Source organism: Manis pentadactyla, chromosome X (assembly GCF_030020395.1).
Source record: "Manis pentadactyla isolate mManPen7 chromosome X, mManPen7.hap1, whole genome shotgun sequence".
In the NCBI taxonomy this organism is placed as follows: domain Eukaryota; kingdom Metazoa; phylum Chordata; class Mammalia; order Pholidota; family Manidae; genus Manis; species Manis pentadactyla.
The window spans coordinates 7,968,312-7,987,376 of record NC_080038.1 but is presented as its reverse complement, the minus strand read 5'-3'; the positions used below and the strand labels follow the sequence as shown (position 1 = coordinate 7,987,376).

General features: G+C 43.1%; 1 protein-coding gene across 2 annotated transcripts; it reads right to left on the bottom strand.

Annotated features, from left to right (window-relative positions):
- Positions 1–10: 10 nt before the first annotated feature.
- TLR8 (toll like receptor 8) lies at positions 11–17,715 on the bottom strand. Of its 2 annotated transcripts, XM_057495426.1 has the most exons (4): positions 17,556–17,715; positions 5,482–5,539; positions 4,562–4,743; positions 11–4,366 (listed from the first exon to the last, which is right to left on the bottom strand). In XM_057495426.1, exon 4 carries the CDS (start codon positions 4,358–4,360, stop codon positions 1,247–1,249), a length of 3,114 nt encoding a protein of 1,037 aa, XP_057351409.1. In that variant the 5' UTR covers positions 4,361–4,366; positions 4,562–4,743; positions 5,482–5,539; positions 17,556–17,715; the 3' UTR covers positions 11–1,246. The 2 variants fall into 2 exon arrangements, with proteins under 2 accessions (XP_057351409.1, XP_036768866.2); XM_036912971.2 differs by lacking the exons at positions 4,562–4,743; positions 5,482–5,539.
- Positions 17,716–19,065: the final 1,350 nt, after the last annotated feature.

Genomic DNA, 19,065 nt, shown 5'->3' with positions numbered 1-19,065 from the left:
GGGCCGGTGGAGAGGAACCACGGGGCCAGTAGAGGCCGAAGTTGTTCCATTTGGGAGAATTGCATAAAGGGTACCAACAGGTAGGCTTCTAACTTTATGTCTTCTGAGTAGGAAGATAGAATTGATTTCTCTATTAATAATTATCTTAATGTACAAACTTTATCAAAACTGCTTCCCCTTGGATTTCAACCAAAGGTTTTTTTAAAGTATTCGCAAAAAAAAACCAGTGTAGATGGCAATTAATTTTATATTACAGATCTGTTTCCCTGCTGTACATTTATCATATGCTCATCATGAGAAATGAACCATTTTTAATTATTTGCTTTAAGATTTACAGCAAAGGGAATCGACAAACACTCTAAGTGCTTCTAATTCAGCTGCATACTTATAAAAAATGGTTAAGAAGCAAAAACCACTTAAAAAAATCCATCGTAGGCTTTAAATGGCATCTAAACATTAGAAGTCAAATACTATAGACAATATTTACAAAAGTAAGTCTTAAAGATAGAGTGATGCAACCACAGCATAATATAACCATGGATATGTGAGAAATCTACCCAGCAGCTTTACGTCATTATACTACTAGGCTAATGCAATGGAACTACTGTAGTTACAAAAGCTCTTAGGTATTGAACGGAAGGTGAAGTGGGCCAACTGCTAAGATGGCTACAATAAGCCCTGCCGCATGGTACTCACAATGTGTGACCAAGATGCAGGCCGACTGAGGGTCACAACCGCCCCTGTGGGTCACAGACTTGTTCCCCTGGACTGAGGTGATCCCTCCCATGGAGCTGGCGGGACCTGTGATTTCCTTCTAACAAACAGGCTCTGGGACAAATGCTGGGACATGTTGTTACAATCTTTCCCTCTTGCTGGCTTTGATGAAACAAGCTGCCATTTGGGAAAGGTCCATGTGGCTGGGAACTGAGAGCAGCCTTTGGCCAACAGCGCAGGAGGAACTGAATCCTGAGACCAGCTCATGAGTGTGAGCTTGGAAGCACATCCTAACCCCAGGAGATGCCTGAGGCCCTGGCTGACACCTACACTTCAGCCTTGATAGACACTGAGCAGAGCAACCAGCTGAGCAATGCCTGGACTCCAGGCCCACAGACACTGGGACATAACACATCATGTCATTTTAAGCCACTATGTTTTGGGGGTAATTTGTTACACAGCAACAGATAACTAAGACAGAAGGGTAATTGCTTTGCATTTGTATTTTGTCGGTGAAACATGAGAACATCAGTTAGTACTGCTTAATGGAATCAACATACAAACTGTTATACCGTGAATCGTTCTCAGTTAAGACCACATTTTTCAGACTTTGCCAGAACAAGCCTTCCGCCTTGGGGTTGTCAGGCCACTGGAGGATGGAGCTCTTGCAGATCCTCTGCCGCAGCCTCAAGTATTGAGAATTCTGCAGCACTGGCTCCAGCAGAATAAATACAATCACATCCATATTCTCGTCCATTAGCCTCTGCAAGGCCAAGTAGAATGCTGTTTTAAAGCTCCAGTTTCTTGCATATTTTTTGGTTAAAACAAATATTGTTTTCTTGCTTTGGTTTATGCTTTGCATGAGGTTATCAATGATGGCTAATCCTGGGTCCCAGTCCCTCTCCTCTAAACAGAGGAGCACGTTTTTCCCTTCACTGTCTTCCAGGTGGGAGCGCAGCTCATTTATCACCCAGTCCGTAACAGAGGCATCTTTGGTGTCATAAGAGACATAAGCATCATAGAAAGTTTGGGATGTGGAAAGAGTCCGGTAGCCTTTCACCTTAGCTAGACACACATGGTAGATAAACCAAACATCCCAGTAAAACCAGTGGTGAGCCAGGGTAGCCAACATGACCGTGATGGTGATAAAGAATGTGAAGAAACATAATATTGCCGCAATGGTATCTGAAACACAAGTTGTTAGCTCTAGACTCACAACACTCTTCCCACTTTGATCCCCAGGACTGGCGCAAGTGACGTCTGTCAGTCTAGGAATTGTGACTTGCAGATTTTCATCCATCCATCTTCGAAAATCTCCAATGTCACAGGTACAGTCAAAAGGGTTTCCACCAAGTTCCAAAACGGCTAAATTGGTGGCAGTCTTAGTTTGAAGCATGGATTTATTGATCATCTTTAGCAAGTTGGAGCTTAAGTCGAGATGTATTAGACTGCTGGCTTCAGAAAGAAAGCCAGAGGGCAGGTGGGAAATCTGGTTTTCACTCAGTAGCAGTGTCTGAAGAGAAGATGTGAACTTAGATAGGCTGTTAGTCAGAGAGGATAGCTTGTTTCCACTTAAGTCAAGCAAGTGGAGACGAGGAAAGTGCTGGAGTAATGTCCAGTTAAAGAAATTTAACACATTATCATTTATATACAGTTCAGTGAGACTCTGGGGCAGGTTAAGAAAAGCTTCATCCGGGATGCTCTCAAGGTTATTAAAAGATAAATCAAGCCGTGTCAGATTCCCGAGATTCTTAAAAATTGTCCAGTACCTACTATCTTCAGCTTTCCACAAAAGGTCGAGGTGGTTTCCACTGAAAACTAATTCTTCCAGGGACATGCTTCTTAGCTCTTGCTCTGTTAAAGTATAAATGCTGTTGTGGCTCAAGTTTAAAACTTTCAGCACTGTTAAATTTTGAATAAATCCTAGACGGTGCGTTACCCCTGCTATTCGGAAATAGTGTGCGTTGTAGCTGAGATCTAGAACTTCTAACTCAGGCAGCTCACTGAGAGCACTATCATCATCAAAGTCTAGTCTATTGTTTGTTAAATCCAAATACTTGATGTGAGGCAGAGCTGAAAATTCAGATCCATGTAACACTTGACCATTGCCATTTGAAGAGAGATTTAAGCAGGAAATGTTATTAAAATATTTAAATTGGTCTTGCCCAATAAAGAAAATACTGTTCAAGCTTAAATCTAAGACTCTGCCATAAGCTGCACATTGTGGCTTTACCAAAGGACTAGTGCTATGATAAAAATTTGAATGTGGGTCAAACTCAAGATTTGCTGAGCGTGGCTGACGGATATGACTTTGGAAAGAGGAGCCATTTATACCCTTTTGCCTGACATCATTGACCAAAGGCGATATTCTGTTTTCTGACAAGTAAATTATCGTCAGGTTGGAGAACCACTGGAAAAGTGAAAAATCAATTTGCTTAATAAAGTTAATGCCCAAGTTGATAGTCCTTAAATTTGAGAGATTCATGAGTGGTTGGAAATCTTGTTGTCGAAGTTCCTGGAACACATAACCTCTTAAGTGCAGTATCTCTAGATTTTTAAGTTTAGAGAAGTTTTGGGAAATATTAATATATTGTGGATATTTTGTCTTTTTATAATTAAAGGATAAGTCAAGTCTCTCTAAGGAGGGCAGTTTGGTTAAAAATTCTCCAGAGGCTATTTCGTCTACTAAATAGTTGAATTCAAGATGCAGCACCTTCAGATGATGCATATTGTCAAACCAGGTTGCAGGAATCCGCTGGAGGGAAGTGCTAGAGAGGTTTAGGTATTGAAGTTTGGTCAGGGTTTGAAAAGCAAGAGGATGTATCTGAATTGATTTCTCTTTACAAGGTCGACAGGGAAATGGTGCGTTGAAACACCTTGGACAGTTCCCGCTTAAATCTAGTACTCTTAAATTTCTCAGCTCCTTGAAGTCTTCCTGACTGATGTTTGAGATGACGGTGTTGCTAAGATAAAGTTCTGTTAGGGATTTTGGCAATTTGGGTGGCACATGAATAAGGGAATTAAAAGATAGTGATAGCACTTTCAACTTTGTAAGCCTTTCAAATGTTCCATTTTCTATGTCAAAAACTTCGTTACAATTATTGCCAAAATAGCAGTTCCAGCCCAAGTAGAGGCTTTCCAAATTTCTAAGTCCAGAAGTGTCCTTTTTCGTTAACAAAATAATTTTGTTTTGAATTAGACTAAGTTCTTTCAAGGATCTTGGCAAGCTAACAGGTATTTGGTATAACTGGTTGTCTTCAAGCAGTAACTCCGTTAGGCTTTGTAGGTTGACGAATGCCCCATCGGTAATATTCATGCCATTTTGTTTTATATCAGGATATTTGTTCAGGTGCTGTAGATTGGCGTTGTGGTTTAGATTTATTTTAGTAAGATTTTGCAGCCCTTGAAATGATTCATTTGTTATGTGTATGATGAAATTATCAGACAGGTCTAGTTCTGTCACGTATTTGCCCACCGTTTGGGGGACTTCTTGCAGCCGACGACTGTTGCACTCTGCAATAATAGAGACATTTTGCTTCTTCTCATCACAAGGATAGCTTCTGGAATAATTTGCTTCAGTGAAGAACTCACAGGAATCAGATATTAGCAGGAAAAGGCCAATCAGAAGCAAAGACTGAAGGCTCATGTTTTCCTAAGGAAAATCAAAACAGGAGGCACAATATTAGAGTAGCAGTAGTTGCCAGACATTTCATGATGAAATTAAAAGTGCTTCAGCAGACTGACAGACTCCAAGAAGGGACTAGCGGTTACCAAAGGGAAGAGGTTGGAGAGGGTGGGTGGGGAGGGAGGGAGATAGGGATCAAGGGGCATTATAATTAGCACTCACAATATAGGCAGGTCCCGGGGAAGTACAGCACGGAGAAGACAACTAGTGACTCCATAGCATCTTACTACACCGATGGGCAGTGACTGCAGTGGAGGTGGGGGTGGGGCTTGATAATACGGGTGAATGTTGAAACCACAATGTTGCTCATGTGAAACCTTCATAAGATTGTGTATCAATGATACCTTAATTTTAAAAAATATGAAGACAAAAAATTTTTTTAATTATAAAATAAAATAAAAAATAAGGAAAAAATTGATAGTGATAATGCACAGATAGGGTTGCTCAATATTTCAAGTTAAGAAATTGAATTAGACAAAAGTATAGAGAGAGGGAGTCCGAGTAATTATGTTTGCTTGTTATTGAAATTCTCTGGCTGGTTTACTGCCCTTTTGTGCTATTTCTGCAATTTTTTCCATTGCATTATTCAAATGCTGAATACTGGCAATAAAGAGGTGACATCAAAAAAAAAGAAATTAAAAGTACTTCATCATACTTTGTATGAGTTTTGAAGTGTGAGTTCTCTTAGTCATTAAATAAATTGCATTAAATTAGGTTCAGAAAGATTTTAATTTTTCACTATGTTCGGCTTCATGGTCCCAAACGAATTTGAAGATGAAGCTATCTGAGAATATGATGGCGAGAAAGTGGGGAAGCTTTTGCAGAAGCGTTAGTCAAGACGCCCCATTACCGAAATGGGTTTGGTGGTGGACCATGGCTATGGTTTATGCTAGATCCATACAAGTGCTGTATCTCTAGCTTCAACCTGTTAGAATAACTATTGATGAAACTTTGGCCGGTTCCAAGGAGAGTTCAGATCCAGCTTCTAGTACGGTATCATCCACTATCTCCAAGCCAGAGTCCTCTCTACGCTATCAGCATGACCATATGTCTTATTGGTACTCCCCACAATGTTTCTATACCTCTATGGTGGTACGTATCAAGACCTCTTATCTCCTGGCATGACAGGAAAGCAGACACCTGTTGACAATGACAAATTGTCAGGTATTGTGCCAAACATAAACATTTTCTCACCCATGTTAATGCTCACAGCAACACAGTGAGATAGGTTCTACTATTATCTATGTTTTATAAGTGAAGAAACAAACTCAGAGACTTAAGTGACTTTCAGAAGGATGATATATTTCAGAGCTCAGACTTGAGTCAATCTGATTCCAACATTGTGATTTGAACTCAGTCTTCCTGCGGAAACAGTGCCGCAAAATCTGTAGACAGCACTCAAAACCCTTTTTGCGGAAAGGCTACTTCTGGACTCCTATGGCCCTTATACTAACACTGGCATTGATAGCTGTTCTTTTGCTACTATTGTAAACTTCTGTACGGAAAACATGATGTTTTATATTTTTATGCATCCTCTGGAACACTTAGAATTCCTCACTTTCTGTGAGTCTTAATGGAGGGCTGAATATATTACTTTTGGTAATTACACAATGCAATAAACAGATTAATGTGATACGTTTGATTAAAAGGGCTATGGTCAAAAGAACTCTCAAAATCTTATTTCACTGTGTATGGAAACCAACCTTTATTAAGCTGTGTTTTTCACTACAGCCCAACTCATGTCCTTATTGTGAGCTAAACCAGGTGCGTTCTTTTTATTTTATTTATTTATTCATTTATTTATTTATTTATTTTTTGAGAGGGCATCTCTCATATTTATTGATCAAATGGTTGTTAACAACAATAAAATTCTGTATAGGGGACTCAATGCACAATCATTAATCCACCCCAAGCCTAATTCTCGTCAGTCTCCAATCTTCTGAAGCATAACAAACAAGTTCTTACATGGTGAACAAATTCTTACATAGTGAATAAGTTCTTACATGGTGAACAGTACAAGGGCAGTCATATCACAGAAACTTTCAGTTTTGATCACGCATCATGAACTATAAACAATCAGGTCAATTATGATTATTCGTTTGATTTTTATACTTCATTTATATGTGAATCCCACATTTCTCCCTTATTATTATTATTATTATATTTTTAATAAAATGCTGAAGTGGTAGGTAGATGCAAGATAAAGGTAGAAAACATAATTTAGTGCTGTAAGTGCTTTCTTTTTAAAGTCTCCTAAAATGTAAGGTGAATGACCTAACAGTCATGGTCATAGCCTTACTATACTGTAAAAGATGTTTTATGGATGTTGATTATCCTGAGGATCAGTAATTATTGCCCATGTAGAACAGCCTAGGAAAAGCCAGCCCCTTATGAGATGAAAATTAAAATGGAACAGAATTCCCAGACATTTTCAATTAGCTTTATCTATTTTCAAATACAGCACAATAGAGGTGTTGCTGCTTAATGTTAAAGTGTTCCTGAAAGAAAGCACTGTTTCTCTTGGTGTGGCAGGCAGAATTTTTTGCCCCCATGACTTCTGCCCCCTGGCATTACTCCTATAATTATGTTACATTAGGTGGTAAAAGGGAGATCATCTAGATGGGCCTAATTTAATCATATGCACCTTTTCTCTGGGTAGTAGCAGAAGGGTGAGGCAAAGAGACTGGAAGCAGGAGCGGAATTTGACACACTATTACTGACTTGAAGATGGAGGGGGCCACAGGCAGCCTTTAGAGGCTGAGAGTGGTTTCCTGCTGACAGCTAGCAAGGAAACGGGGCCCCGTCCTACAACCACAAAGGACTAAAATTATTGACAACCTGAATGAACTTGGAAATGGATCCTCATTCAGAAACTCAGGATAAGAGTCCAACTTGACCAACACATTGATTTTAGCGTAGGAGACCTAGAACAGGGAACCCAGACAAGCCCACCAAGACTGTAACCTGCAGAAATTGGAGCTATTAAATGGGTACTGTTTGAAGTCCCTAAATTTGAAGTTTACTTGTTAAGTAACAGTAGAAAACTCATACAACTAGAAAAAAAATATGAAATGATGGTTCATGGCTTGAGAACATGCAGCTCTTGCAGAGACCACCACAAGTCTCCAGGCTCAACATCACTGGGAGATACAAGTGCAGCAAAGGGGTAATGATGGTCAGGGACACGGGACCCTTTGGGTGATGGCCCAGGCAATGTAGTATTTGCTCAGCACCTAAGCCATCCTAAGCCTGTGTGATTTCCAAGTGTGAACATTGCTAGATTTGGAAGGCACTTCCTGACTCTTCCCTGTCCTTTCCTAGCCAGTGGGTGGCCTGGGGAGTCTATTTGAATATTCACACAGCTTCTTAGTCATCTCACTGTCTGACTATCTCACACTTAAACAGACATGAGTTAAACATAACATTACAAGATTTCAACTGTGAAACAAAGAAGTATGTGATAGTCAAAGAGCCTAAAAAGAGGACGGTTTGACCTATTCGTGGGCTGGGAAAGACTATTCTGAGGAATTGAAACTCGAGCTGTGATTCTAAGGTTGAGTTGGTATGTATAGAGGTCAAAAGAATGTTCCAACACATGCAAACACCCTGAGTGTATTCCTCTTAGTTTTTTGTGTTGTGCCTTCAAAGAAGCCTAGGCCAGGAATCAAGAGGGGCATGGTGTAGGCCTGAGACAGAGCACATCAGGTTTCAAGTCCCCAAAACTGGTGGAAATCTATAGAGAACTGCCTGTGACAGTAGGATCTAGAGTAAGAGGTAGGCTCAAGAGGATGGAATGGCACATAAGAGATGACGAATAGAGATGTTGCTGTGGTCCCCAGTATCACCATGTCACTGCATTCAATGGTGTTTTTCAGTCCTCAACTGAATGAACAGGTGAACGTAAGGGACTAAAAAAGCCAGGGATGCACAAAAAGATGAGAAGGGATTTTCATCTTTACTGATCCTTTGAAGGCTTTAAGCAGAGTGACACCTGCTCACTGATTCTACAGTGGTCACTGGCAAGAGGCACCAAACTTCGAGAGCAAGATGATGGTAGCTTGAACTGAGTTGGTGGCAATGGAGTCAGAGAGAAATGGATTCAAGAGATACTCAGGAGGTAAAATGGAGAGGGAACAATAGATGTATAATGGGGGGGATTGTGAGGGACAGGAAGGAATTCAAGAGGACTTTCAGGTTCCTGTTCTGTGCAACTAGATGGACTAAGAGTGTCATTCACTAAGGAAGAAGATCAGGTTATTTTTTTGGAGGGGTGAATATTACTCATTAAATTTGACATGTTGAATTTGAGTTGGACTTGTTACCTTCCAGTGGAGATGTCCAGTAGGCAGTTACACATACATCCCCCTCTGGCTCAGAGGAGAGTTCTCATAGAGGGATGAATGGGAGTCATGGCAAGTACAGCCACGGTGGTGAATGTGCTCACCCAGAGCAGGGTAAGCCATAAAGGATCTTCCACACTTTGGTTCTATCAACAACTATCTTCTATTTTTTTTCTAGTAACTTTATGATTTCATTTTCTTACACTAAAATGTATTACACCACTGATAGTGTTTTGGCATAAAAGATAAGGTGCAGAACCCACATTATTTTCTTCTAAATGGAGGCCTTGTTGCTCCAACATTATTTATTAGATATGCTCAGCAATTTGATATACTCCCTTTCTCATTTACTAACTTTCCTGGGCATTTTCATCTATTTCTAAACTCTCCGTTCTGCTTCATTGATCTGTTCAACATTCATGTGCTGGTGCCACATGTTTCAGTAATTACAGTTTGGGGGTATGCTAGTATCTGACAGGGCAAGTCCTGCTTGTTATTCTTTGGTTAGTGGGTCACTTCTATCTTACTTTCTATCAGGTCCTTGCTGGTGTATCAATTAAGACTACTGATTTCTATATCTTTATTTTATACCAAATCACTGTACTACATTCCCTGATTACTTAGCATAGTTGTTCCTACATGTAATTTTCTTGGGTAAGCAATGAAATCATCTGCAAATAATGATCTTCCTATCACCTTCTAGGCAGTGTAATTAATTTTTTTACTATCTGATTTCATTGCCTATTTACTCCAGAACACTGAGAAAATAATAGAGCACAGACCCAAAAAGCAAAGGCTGACCAATTCACTGATACAAAAATTAAAATTCTGCCTCACAAAAAACATCGCAAACAATGCCAAAAGTGAAACAATAAATTAGAAGAAAATATTACATTTGATATGTAAAGAGCTTTTATGCTTAAGTGAGAGACAACCCAGTAGAAAAATGGACAGCAATGTATTAAAAGACAGCTCACAGAAAAAGGAACCATAGACATCTCTTAAACAGAGGAAAAGATCCTCAACCTCACTCAAAAAATTACACTGAGACACCATTTTTTTTTACTAATTCTGCTTTATAGGTGAGGATGTGGAGAAACAGGTGCTCTCATAATTTGCTGGTAGGAGTCTAAGTTAGTGCCACCTATAAGATGTAGATATTAAAAACTGCTCTCTCAAAATTGGAAACATATAGACACAGGAATTTCAATTCAAGAAGTAGATCTTAAAGACAGACCTTCATGTGTGCAAATGGCTGTGTACAAGGATGTTCAGTGCAGGACTGCTAGCACTAGCAAAAACCTGGAAATAGTCTAAATGCCTATGAGTACTGGTCTGGCTAAAGAAATTACATTATAGTCATATACCTGGAATACTATGCAGCAATTAAAAAAGAGAAGAAAGTTCTATATTCATTTATTCAAAAATACTCATTAAGTATATACTTTATTTCAGGGACTGCTTTCAGGCTGGGAATATAGCCATGAAAAAAAATCGATGAAAATATCTGCCGATTTGTTATTTACATGACAAGGTAGTATTTAGAGGATGGAAAATACTATAAGGAAAAATACAGATGGGAAACGAGGATGGTGTGTAGACTGTCCCTCAGCTGGGATATGTCTGATGGTTTTCTCATGATTAGACTCGGGGGATGGTCCTAGGGGAGGAAGACCACAGAGGTCACATGCCATTCTAGTCACATCACAGCAGGGGCACATACTGGCAATGTGACTTCACTGTTGCCATGGACCTTGATCACCTGGCTGAGGCAGTGTTTGTCAGGTTCCTGCTGTAATTTTTAAATTATAGATTAATAAAAAGTTAGTTTTTAGAAAGGCCCATGGGGAAGAGATGGCAGAATGAGGCCAGAGTGTCAGAGTGCAGACTCTTCCCTTGACATGAAAAGCAGCACTGTTGGTTGGGGGGCTGTCTTTAGGGGTCACGTGGGAGGGCAGGGAGGACAGGGCCATTGCGGGCCTCACCAGGCTCAGGTTAAGGCTTCAGCACCCACTTTCAGATGTGCCTCCTACACTGCGAGCCGCTGAGGGGAGAAGCCTCCAGGGGGCGCTAGGGACCAGGAGGGGGGCCTTCATGCTGTTGAGGGGAGAGCGATCGCAGAGAGTCGGAAGCCGCTTAAAGTAAATGTTGGGCGGTGATCATGAGAATTTTCTCAGGGGGCTTGTGAATGAAGAGCTTGAGGGTCCAAAAGTCCTGGAAATAGTCTAAATGCCTATGAGTACTGGTCTGGCTAAAGAAATTACATTATAGTCATATACCTGGAATCGTATACCTGGGTAAGACGGCGAGCTGACAGCTCCCTGTGACCTTCCTTGAAAGAGAGCGTATGCCGGGAAGAGCAGAGAGCGATGAGCAGGCAGCTGGCAGAGACGTGGGGGAGAAAACCCGGGCTGCCCAGGCCACCCTGTCTCCCCAAGGACCCCAGGGGGATGGGCCACGAGGCCGGAGTTCCCAGGCGCCAGGCCCAGGGCTGCACGGGCCCTGCAGCCTCACCACTTGTCACCGTCCAGCTGGCTCTGAGAACACGGGGACCCCAGCAGGAGGGGCACCTCCCAGCCAACATCTTCCTCTTGGCCACACCCATGCCTCTGGCCACCTAACACTGTGGTTCAAGAGGATGTCAAGGGAACCAGACCCCAGACCTGGTGAGAAGGTGCCAGGGAGAGTGTGCCCTCATTCAGGTGTGCCTGGCAGCACCACCCCTACTGGCAGAAGAGAAATGGCCACTCTGCAAATAAAACAGAGAAACGGCAACTCTGAAAGTTGAGTAGAGGGGAAAGAAAGGACAGTCATCCAAGAAGAGAAAGCCAGCGAGGGCACGCACGAGCATGGGAGGGCCCTTCTGTTGTCTGAGCCTGACAGTTGAAGGCTCCCTTGAAGTGGCAGTAAAGGACTGGACCCCTACGAGTTCACAGAGGGTGGAAATGGAGCCCAGGCCCGCAGACCAGGGAGGCGTCCAGGCAGGTGGGTGGGCAGCAGGTGGCAGAGCAGCACGCAGCAGGCTAAGGCCAGTGAGTGAAGCCAGGTCACGTCCCAGAAGCCCAGAAAGACCCAGGAAGTGCAGGCAGCAGCTGTCGCAGGCTGGGTGGGGCTGCACACTGAGGTGCCTGGGACTCTGCATGAGAACTCAGACCCCTCCTGACCCCTCTCCCCGCCCCCACCCTGCCTTGGCTTCAGGACTCCAGGCACAGATTTCGGGGGCCACCCCAAACCTAGACATCCAGATGAGGACTAATTTCAAAGATTAAAATCCCTGATGGACAAAATATTAACATTTTAAATAAAGACAGAATGCAACCCTGCACTTGCCAGATGCTTCCTCACTGGCCTCATCCTCATCCTGGCTGTGGTTCCAATAAAACTTAATTTACTGAAACAGGCAAGCAGCCTTTGGGCTGCAGTTTGCCCATTTGATTTTCTTAAGTAGAACATTAAATTGTTATTTATCTTGATTACTGAGCTTTTTGGCATCCTCTCTTCCTTAAATCTTGCACCCAAAGCAAGTGCCTCACTCTCATCACCCTGGTCCTCACCCTGCACCCCAAAAGGACCTCATATCACAGTGGAAGTGTTTCATAATATATCATACATGTATCATATTATCTTGCTAAAATATGAACTTTGACACAGTTGTGACCCACAGGTTTCAGATAAGGGATTGTGGACCGATACTGAAACGTCCTCCACTGGGGACACGTTAGCAATTCCTGAATTTTCCTTGACATATCTGTTAAATCAGGAAACAGAATGTGGTCGTCAACAGGGCCACGTTATATCTTTCACGGGCCTGAGGCACTTTAGCCTTAGTGCGCCCCTCCTCCAGAAAATAATAGTACATGGGCTATTTTGTGACCACATTGGCATAAAGAGAAATATAATCCAGCCTGGATTATATTCATTACTTTCCGGATTTAAGAAAATAAAACCTTTGCTTAAAGTCTCATGGGCCCTAGGCCCCATGCCTTCTGAGGAGAGAGGATTTCTCTGAAGAGAAGTCGGCCCTGGTTGTCAGTGATGGTAGAATGGGGCTCAGATCAGGCCCGCCACCAGAAGATGAGTTGAGATAAGGAGACGCTTACTGGAAGATAAGTATTCCGTTGGTTGCTGATGAAGTGGAAAACTAGGAGTGAGTGGAAGTAATGGACTAGAGGATCAACACGGAGGGTGTCACGGGTCGGACTGTGCTCTCCCAAGAAGATATGTTGAAGTTCTAACCTCTGTCCCTATGAGCAGGACCTCATTTGGAAATATGGTCCTCATACAGAAAGATGGAGTCAGGTAAAAATGAGGTCCTAGTGGATTCAGGTGGGCCCTAATCCTGTGAGGGATGTCCTTACGGAAGAGGGAAGCTGGGACGCAGGCACATACGGGAAGTGCGAGCCAGCGCAGGTGGAGAGTAGAGGGACACAACTATAAGCCCGGGAACACGCAGGACGGGCAGCCACTCCCAGAGCTGGGAGGAAGGCGTGGGACAGCTTCCCCCTCTGAGCCCCAAGAAGGAACCAGTCCTGCTGATAACACTTTGATTTCGGACTTAGGGCCTCTGGAATTGTCAGAGGAAAAATTCCTGCTGTTTAGGGCCACCAAGTTTCCCCCGGAAACTAACAGAGCGAGAGGAAGAGCGGACGAGGTGGGAGCTGTCCAGTGGCACCCACTGCCAAGACTAATTCCCACTGCGTGGAAAAGCCCTTTAGCTGGACCTGCCGGTGGGCCCACTGCACGGAACCCCCTGAGGCGGATGACTGGGTCTGTGTGCTGCCCTGGAACATCCAGAAACCACCCGGATCCACTTTAAAGAAAATATATGAATCACACATACACAGAAGAAATCTACTTTACTTCCCCCTCCCTGCCAAATACAGCTGTTGTTAGCTATTCAGGAAGCCATTTCACAACTGTTTTCCTATTTTCTGTGCAAAACCTGTTCTTTAGTTGCATGTGTGGCACAGGATAAGCCTGTGTCCGTCCTGCCCCAGATCTGCCTTCTCTGCTAGGACTCCAGTGGATGCCCAAAGCACCTAAAAGACCAGTGCAGTTTGCAGAACAGCTCAGAAAAGTCTACCTTAGCGGAGGATGCCCTGCGGGTCAGTGAGGCGAGGGGCCACCCCCAGAACCCAGCCCTCTGGGTGAAGGCTGCAGGCAGGACAGAATCCAGATGTGCTGGGTACAGGGGGGGACCCCGCCAGGTGATGCTAAAATAGGCCCTGCAGAGTGTTCCACACACTCTAGGGTGCAGGAGGCCTTCCTACAAAAACAGCTTTTTATCTTTGCACACCCCTTCCCTAGGCTGTAAATAGCCATTTTTCAACAATGCTTCCTCCCTTCTCCCTCTTTGAAGGCATCCTTTGCTGAGGTGTGATTTGTCCCAGACCATCTCCCTAGCTGCACCCCTTTCTCAGGATGGTTCTGCTGATGCCCCGTCACACTACTAATAGGTGTCAAGAGAACCTATTGATTATAAGATGTGATTAATCCCCCCAACTGAGCTATGTAGCTCTTCGGGCATGATGTGGGATTCAACCCGAACTGAATTTTTGCCAAACTGGAAATATTTCTAATTTTTAACGGGTTCTGATTCATTTGCAACTGACTGTGTTGACCACTGATACCTTATGAAAGAAAACAAATGGATGTGCAGATAGAATCTGTGATTCCAGATGAAATTTACAGTTAATAATAGATAGCATTTTCTCCATTTCAAATTCAGTGTATTCACCAACAGCTTTGGAAGACAAAAGAAATCACTACTACATTAAATGCACATATCAATGAAGAGAGGGCTCCTGATTCTATATACATATAAATATGAACAATCATGCTATTTGAATTGTGGGAAATATGGAAGGGAGAGGTGGTGGAGTGCTTTACCACGAAGCAAACACAGGGACAAGGGCAAGTCATGGATTTTCTTGTTTAATCCGCATAAAAATCAGTGAGGTGGGCGCCTTCCTAAGCTCCCATTTTACACATGTGGAACAAAATGCTCAGAGGCCAATTTATCCAAGGTCAAACAAACGGTAGGTGGCAGAGCTGAAACCGAGCCTAGAGGTCCCTGCATAGTTAGCACATCAGTAGAACTGGGACCAGGCGGCTGGTTGGCAACGATCTGGTTTCAATTATCAGCAGACACCACAGCCATATCTGGAACCTTCAGGATTTAAATGCCAGTAGTGGATTACCCACCTTGCCTTTATGCATGGGGCAGTTTACCACAGAGTACTGCCAGGTTCTCTGCAATTCCATAGGACAACTGGAAATCTACTGATTTTACATGTGTGTACCAACTAGCCGCTCTCTGCACCCCCTCTGAAAAGTAAGCACAGCTTGCCCTTATCTAGCGCACGGGGTGTGCCCTGGAAGTTACTGTGTCTTTGCAGCCCTGAGGAGTCATAATTAGAGATGATAGTTTAAAAAATAACAGATCCCTCAACTCTAATAACTCAGCTGAACTCAGAGGACATTCCACTGGAATGGTGTTTCCCTCAATAGACTCTGGAGGTGACACGAAGATGCACCTTGCAAATAACACCCAACTGAGTTTCAAAGACTAAGCATGCGTAACACCATCCTCCCCTAGGTGACCCTGCCTGGTCCTCTGTACATGGGGGACTCCGTGACACTGCCTTCTGTCTCATTAAGCCGCGTGCAGCTTTCAGGATTGATTACATAAAAGGAGGAGAGGCAGTGAGTGAGGAGGCAGAGGAACTTCATCACCTGCCCCTCACCCTGACCCACAGCCTCGGCTTTCCAGACAAGGCACACTCGCAATTTTCACTGGGCTCTCTGAAATCAAACCAAGGGGCCAGTGACTAAGCTTCAGGTCTTTCTTCCTGGACCTTGAAGGAAGGAAGAGCACAATTCCCCTAAAAACGGACAATGCTCTTTTTTTAAAAATTAAGGTATCATTGATATACACTTTTATGAAGGTTTCACATGAGCAACATTGTGGTTTCAACATTCACCCATATTATCAAGCCCGCCCCCGTCCCACACCCCATTGCAGTCACTGTCCATCAGCCTAGTAAAATGCTACAGAGACATTACTTGTCTTCTCCGTGCTGAACTGCCTTCCCCGTGACCTACCTATATTGTGAGTGCTAATTATAGTGCCCCTTAATCCCCTTCTCCCTCCCTCCCCACCCACCTCCCCAACCCCTCCCCTTTGGTAACCACTAGTCCCTTCTTGGAGTCTGTGAGTCTGCTGCTGTTTTGTTCCTTCAGTTGTTTCTTTTTCTTATACTCCACAGATGAGTGAAGTCATTTGGTACTTGTCTTTCTCCTTCTGGCTTATTTCACTGAGCATAATCCCCTCTAGCTCCATCCAGGTTGTTGCAAATGGTAGGATCTGTTTTCTTCTTATGGCTGAAATATATCTCCTTCTGTATATGTCCCACCTCTCCTTGATCCATTCATCTACTGATGGACATTAGGTTGCTCCCATATCTTGGCTGTTGTAAATAGCGCTGCGATAAACATAGGGGCGCATCTGTCTTTTTGAATCAGGGATCTTGTTTCCCTTGGGTATATGAGGCCCCTGCTTTTTAAGGAAAGAACCAAAAGGGCTGCTCAGGTGCTGCTCGGAGGCAGTGGTTCTCAACTTTTCACACTGAGACACTGGGAAGTTGAAAAGCTACGAATGCCTGGGCCCATCCCCAGAGATTCTGGCCCCCTTGGTTTGGGGTTCAGCCCAGGCAGCAGGACTTTTTAAAGCTCCCCCTGAGATTCTAATGCAGAGTCAAGGCCAAGAACCTCCTGTTCTGAGGCCAGGAGTCACCTAGTCCTTGTCCTCTACCTCTGCTACCGACAGGGGGAGACAGAGCAGTTCTCTATGGTCAGTGTGATTCTATTATTATTCCACGGTCCCTTTCTTACAACACGATTCTATTGGCTAGCACAGCATTTTACAAGTATCAAGTAGAAATTGGATAACTTCAATTGTAGTTGTATATATGTCAACAGCCCTGTCGGCCCTATTCCTTGTGGGCCATTGCTGTCATTTTGCAAAGCATAAAATTTCAATGCAGACTTAATTTACACTCAAGATCTATAATAGGCATTAGATGGATGTAAAAAATTAACTTCAAAAACTTCCAAATACATTAAATGGTTGTAAAGAATAACTCCAAGAACTTTAAATGGCACCGAACAAGCATGGAAACAATAGCAGGTACATTTTGGATGAGATTCTCTTGAAATCAGACTTTGCAATTGCTCTTAAATCTCATTGATTTTCTAGAAAACACATCACTCTCTAAGACTGTAAGGTTTGTTTTTCAATGGCATAGTTCTCCACAATAAAACTGACCACCTGCTATGTCTAAACACTGTAGAATATAATTACAGAACTAGTAACATGTTTCCTTAAAAACTCTGAAGAAAAGTAGCACATAATATTGAACATTAAGCTCCTAGTGGTATAGTAAGTAGGTGAAAGAAGAGAATTTGTCCTTTACAGTACAACTAGCGAAGGAAAAACACTGCCCCACCTGCTCCACATCCAACCCTTTGGTTCTATACGAGACTATTGTTTCTGGCAGGACCAGAAAGTAATATTCCAACGTCAAATTTGCTTGTTTTCCGGTTCCAATGAATAAGAGCACTACATTTGACTTTCAAAATGTACTGTGCACCAGGCCACTCTGCCTGCACTTGGAGTTGATACTTAATCTTTTGATGCATCATCACCCGTTCATCACTTGCATTGTTTTACACCACCGGCCTGCCTAACCACGTTGCAGGGTCAGAAATCGCACAATTTGTTGGAAAGCTTTGCTAAAAGATTATAAGTGGCTTACCGCCTTTCTGTCGGCGTCCCTTCTAATTTCTCATTCCAGAAGGTGCAGCGCTGCGGGGTGGTGCCCTCTGCGCAGGAGGTGCCCACAGGGCAAAGAACCCAGCTACCTTCCTGAAAGTGGTCGCTTTACCATCAGCAGAACCCAGCGTGCAGTTTGCAGAAGTTTATGCGGGAAGGAGGAAACTTGTGATTTCTTAACCATTGCCAAATCATTCATTGACTCTGCTTTGAAATTTCAAAACTGAAACGAGAGGGAGAAGAGTTATTTATAAAATGGTTTGAATATAACCCACGCTAGACAGATAGGGTGTTTTTCTGTAAGTTTGTGTATATTTGTATGTATGAGTGCTTGGGGGGGGGGTAGCTGCCAGGATCCTCTCCAAAATGTTAACAGCAGTGCGTTCTGGAAAGCAGGATTGGGGAAGGATGAGGGAAAGAAAAGGGGAATTTTTCTCCTTTTAGAACACCTTCGCATGTTTTTAAAAACTTTATTGCCAATTTGTAATCAATTTAAGACTGCCCAAACTCACCTTTTGTTTTGTAAATCATAGGTATTATTAAATCATGTTTGCATTGCTTCATCTGTGTTGCATGTTTGCAAGATAGTACATGGCAAGGTGAGTGTAGGTCCCCCACCAGGCTGTGGCCCCAGAGAAAGCACTTCCTGCACCCCCAGGTGTCCCTGCGCTCCAGCCAGGACCTGGCACAGAGCATAAACTCAGTAAGTGTTTGCTGAATGAATGAAGTGGGGAAATTTAATTTCCTGGTTTGGTCTGATAAGTGAATTTAACTTTAAGCTCTCAGAGAGAGGCCCTCAGAAGATTTAACCAAGAGCAGGATCAGCAAACTATAGCAGGTGGGCCAAAACCGGCTCAGGACTGAAAAATAAGTTTTATGGGTGAACATTTGCAATTGTCCTCAAGGTAAAGGACGCTGACTTCAGTGTCCAGTCAGGCAACATGCCGTCACCCCCAACAGAATCTCTTGTTCTGATGATTAGACCTGTCTTACAAAAAACAGCACTCAATGATTATTCTATTTTTGAATCTTATCAACTAATAATTGTGCGATTTGTTTTTCTCTGATTATGCACATACTTAACATAATGTCCTCAATTTGCCTCTTGGCCCACCAAGCCCACAGTATTTACTTTATAGGAGATACTTGCAGACTCCTGGTCAAAAGAATCTTTCAGAATGAGATATAATGTCCTTTATCTTGCCTTACACTCCTTAAATTGGGAGAAACCACACTGTGGACAGGGTGGGTAGGGGTGACAGTTTGACACACACACACACACACACACACACACACACACACACACACATTTCATTATTACAGTTTTTCCCCTAGGCCTTGAGTCTCTCTGCCTTGCACAACTGCTATATGATGGCCTTCAGAGAACCTGGAAAACCTTGTAATGAAGGAATGCCTTTCAGAAGTCAGTCTTTGGGTGGCCATTCCTAAATTTACCTCTGACAGCTCCCCAAGGGCGATTCAAGGCCTGGTGC

Excerpts from the sequence above, each read along its gene's own strand:
- TLR8 (XM_057495426.1), bottom strand. The coding sequence starts at position 4,360 with ATGAGCCTTCAGTCTTTGCTTCTGATTGGCCTTTTCCTGCTAATATCT.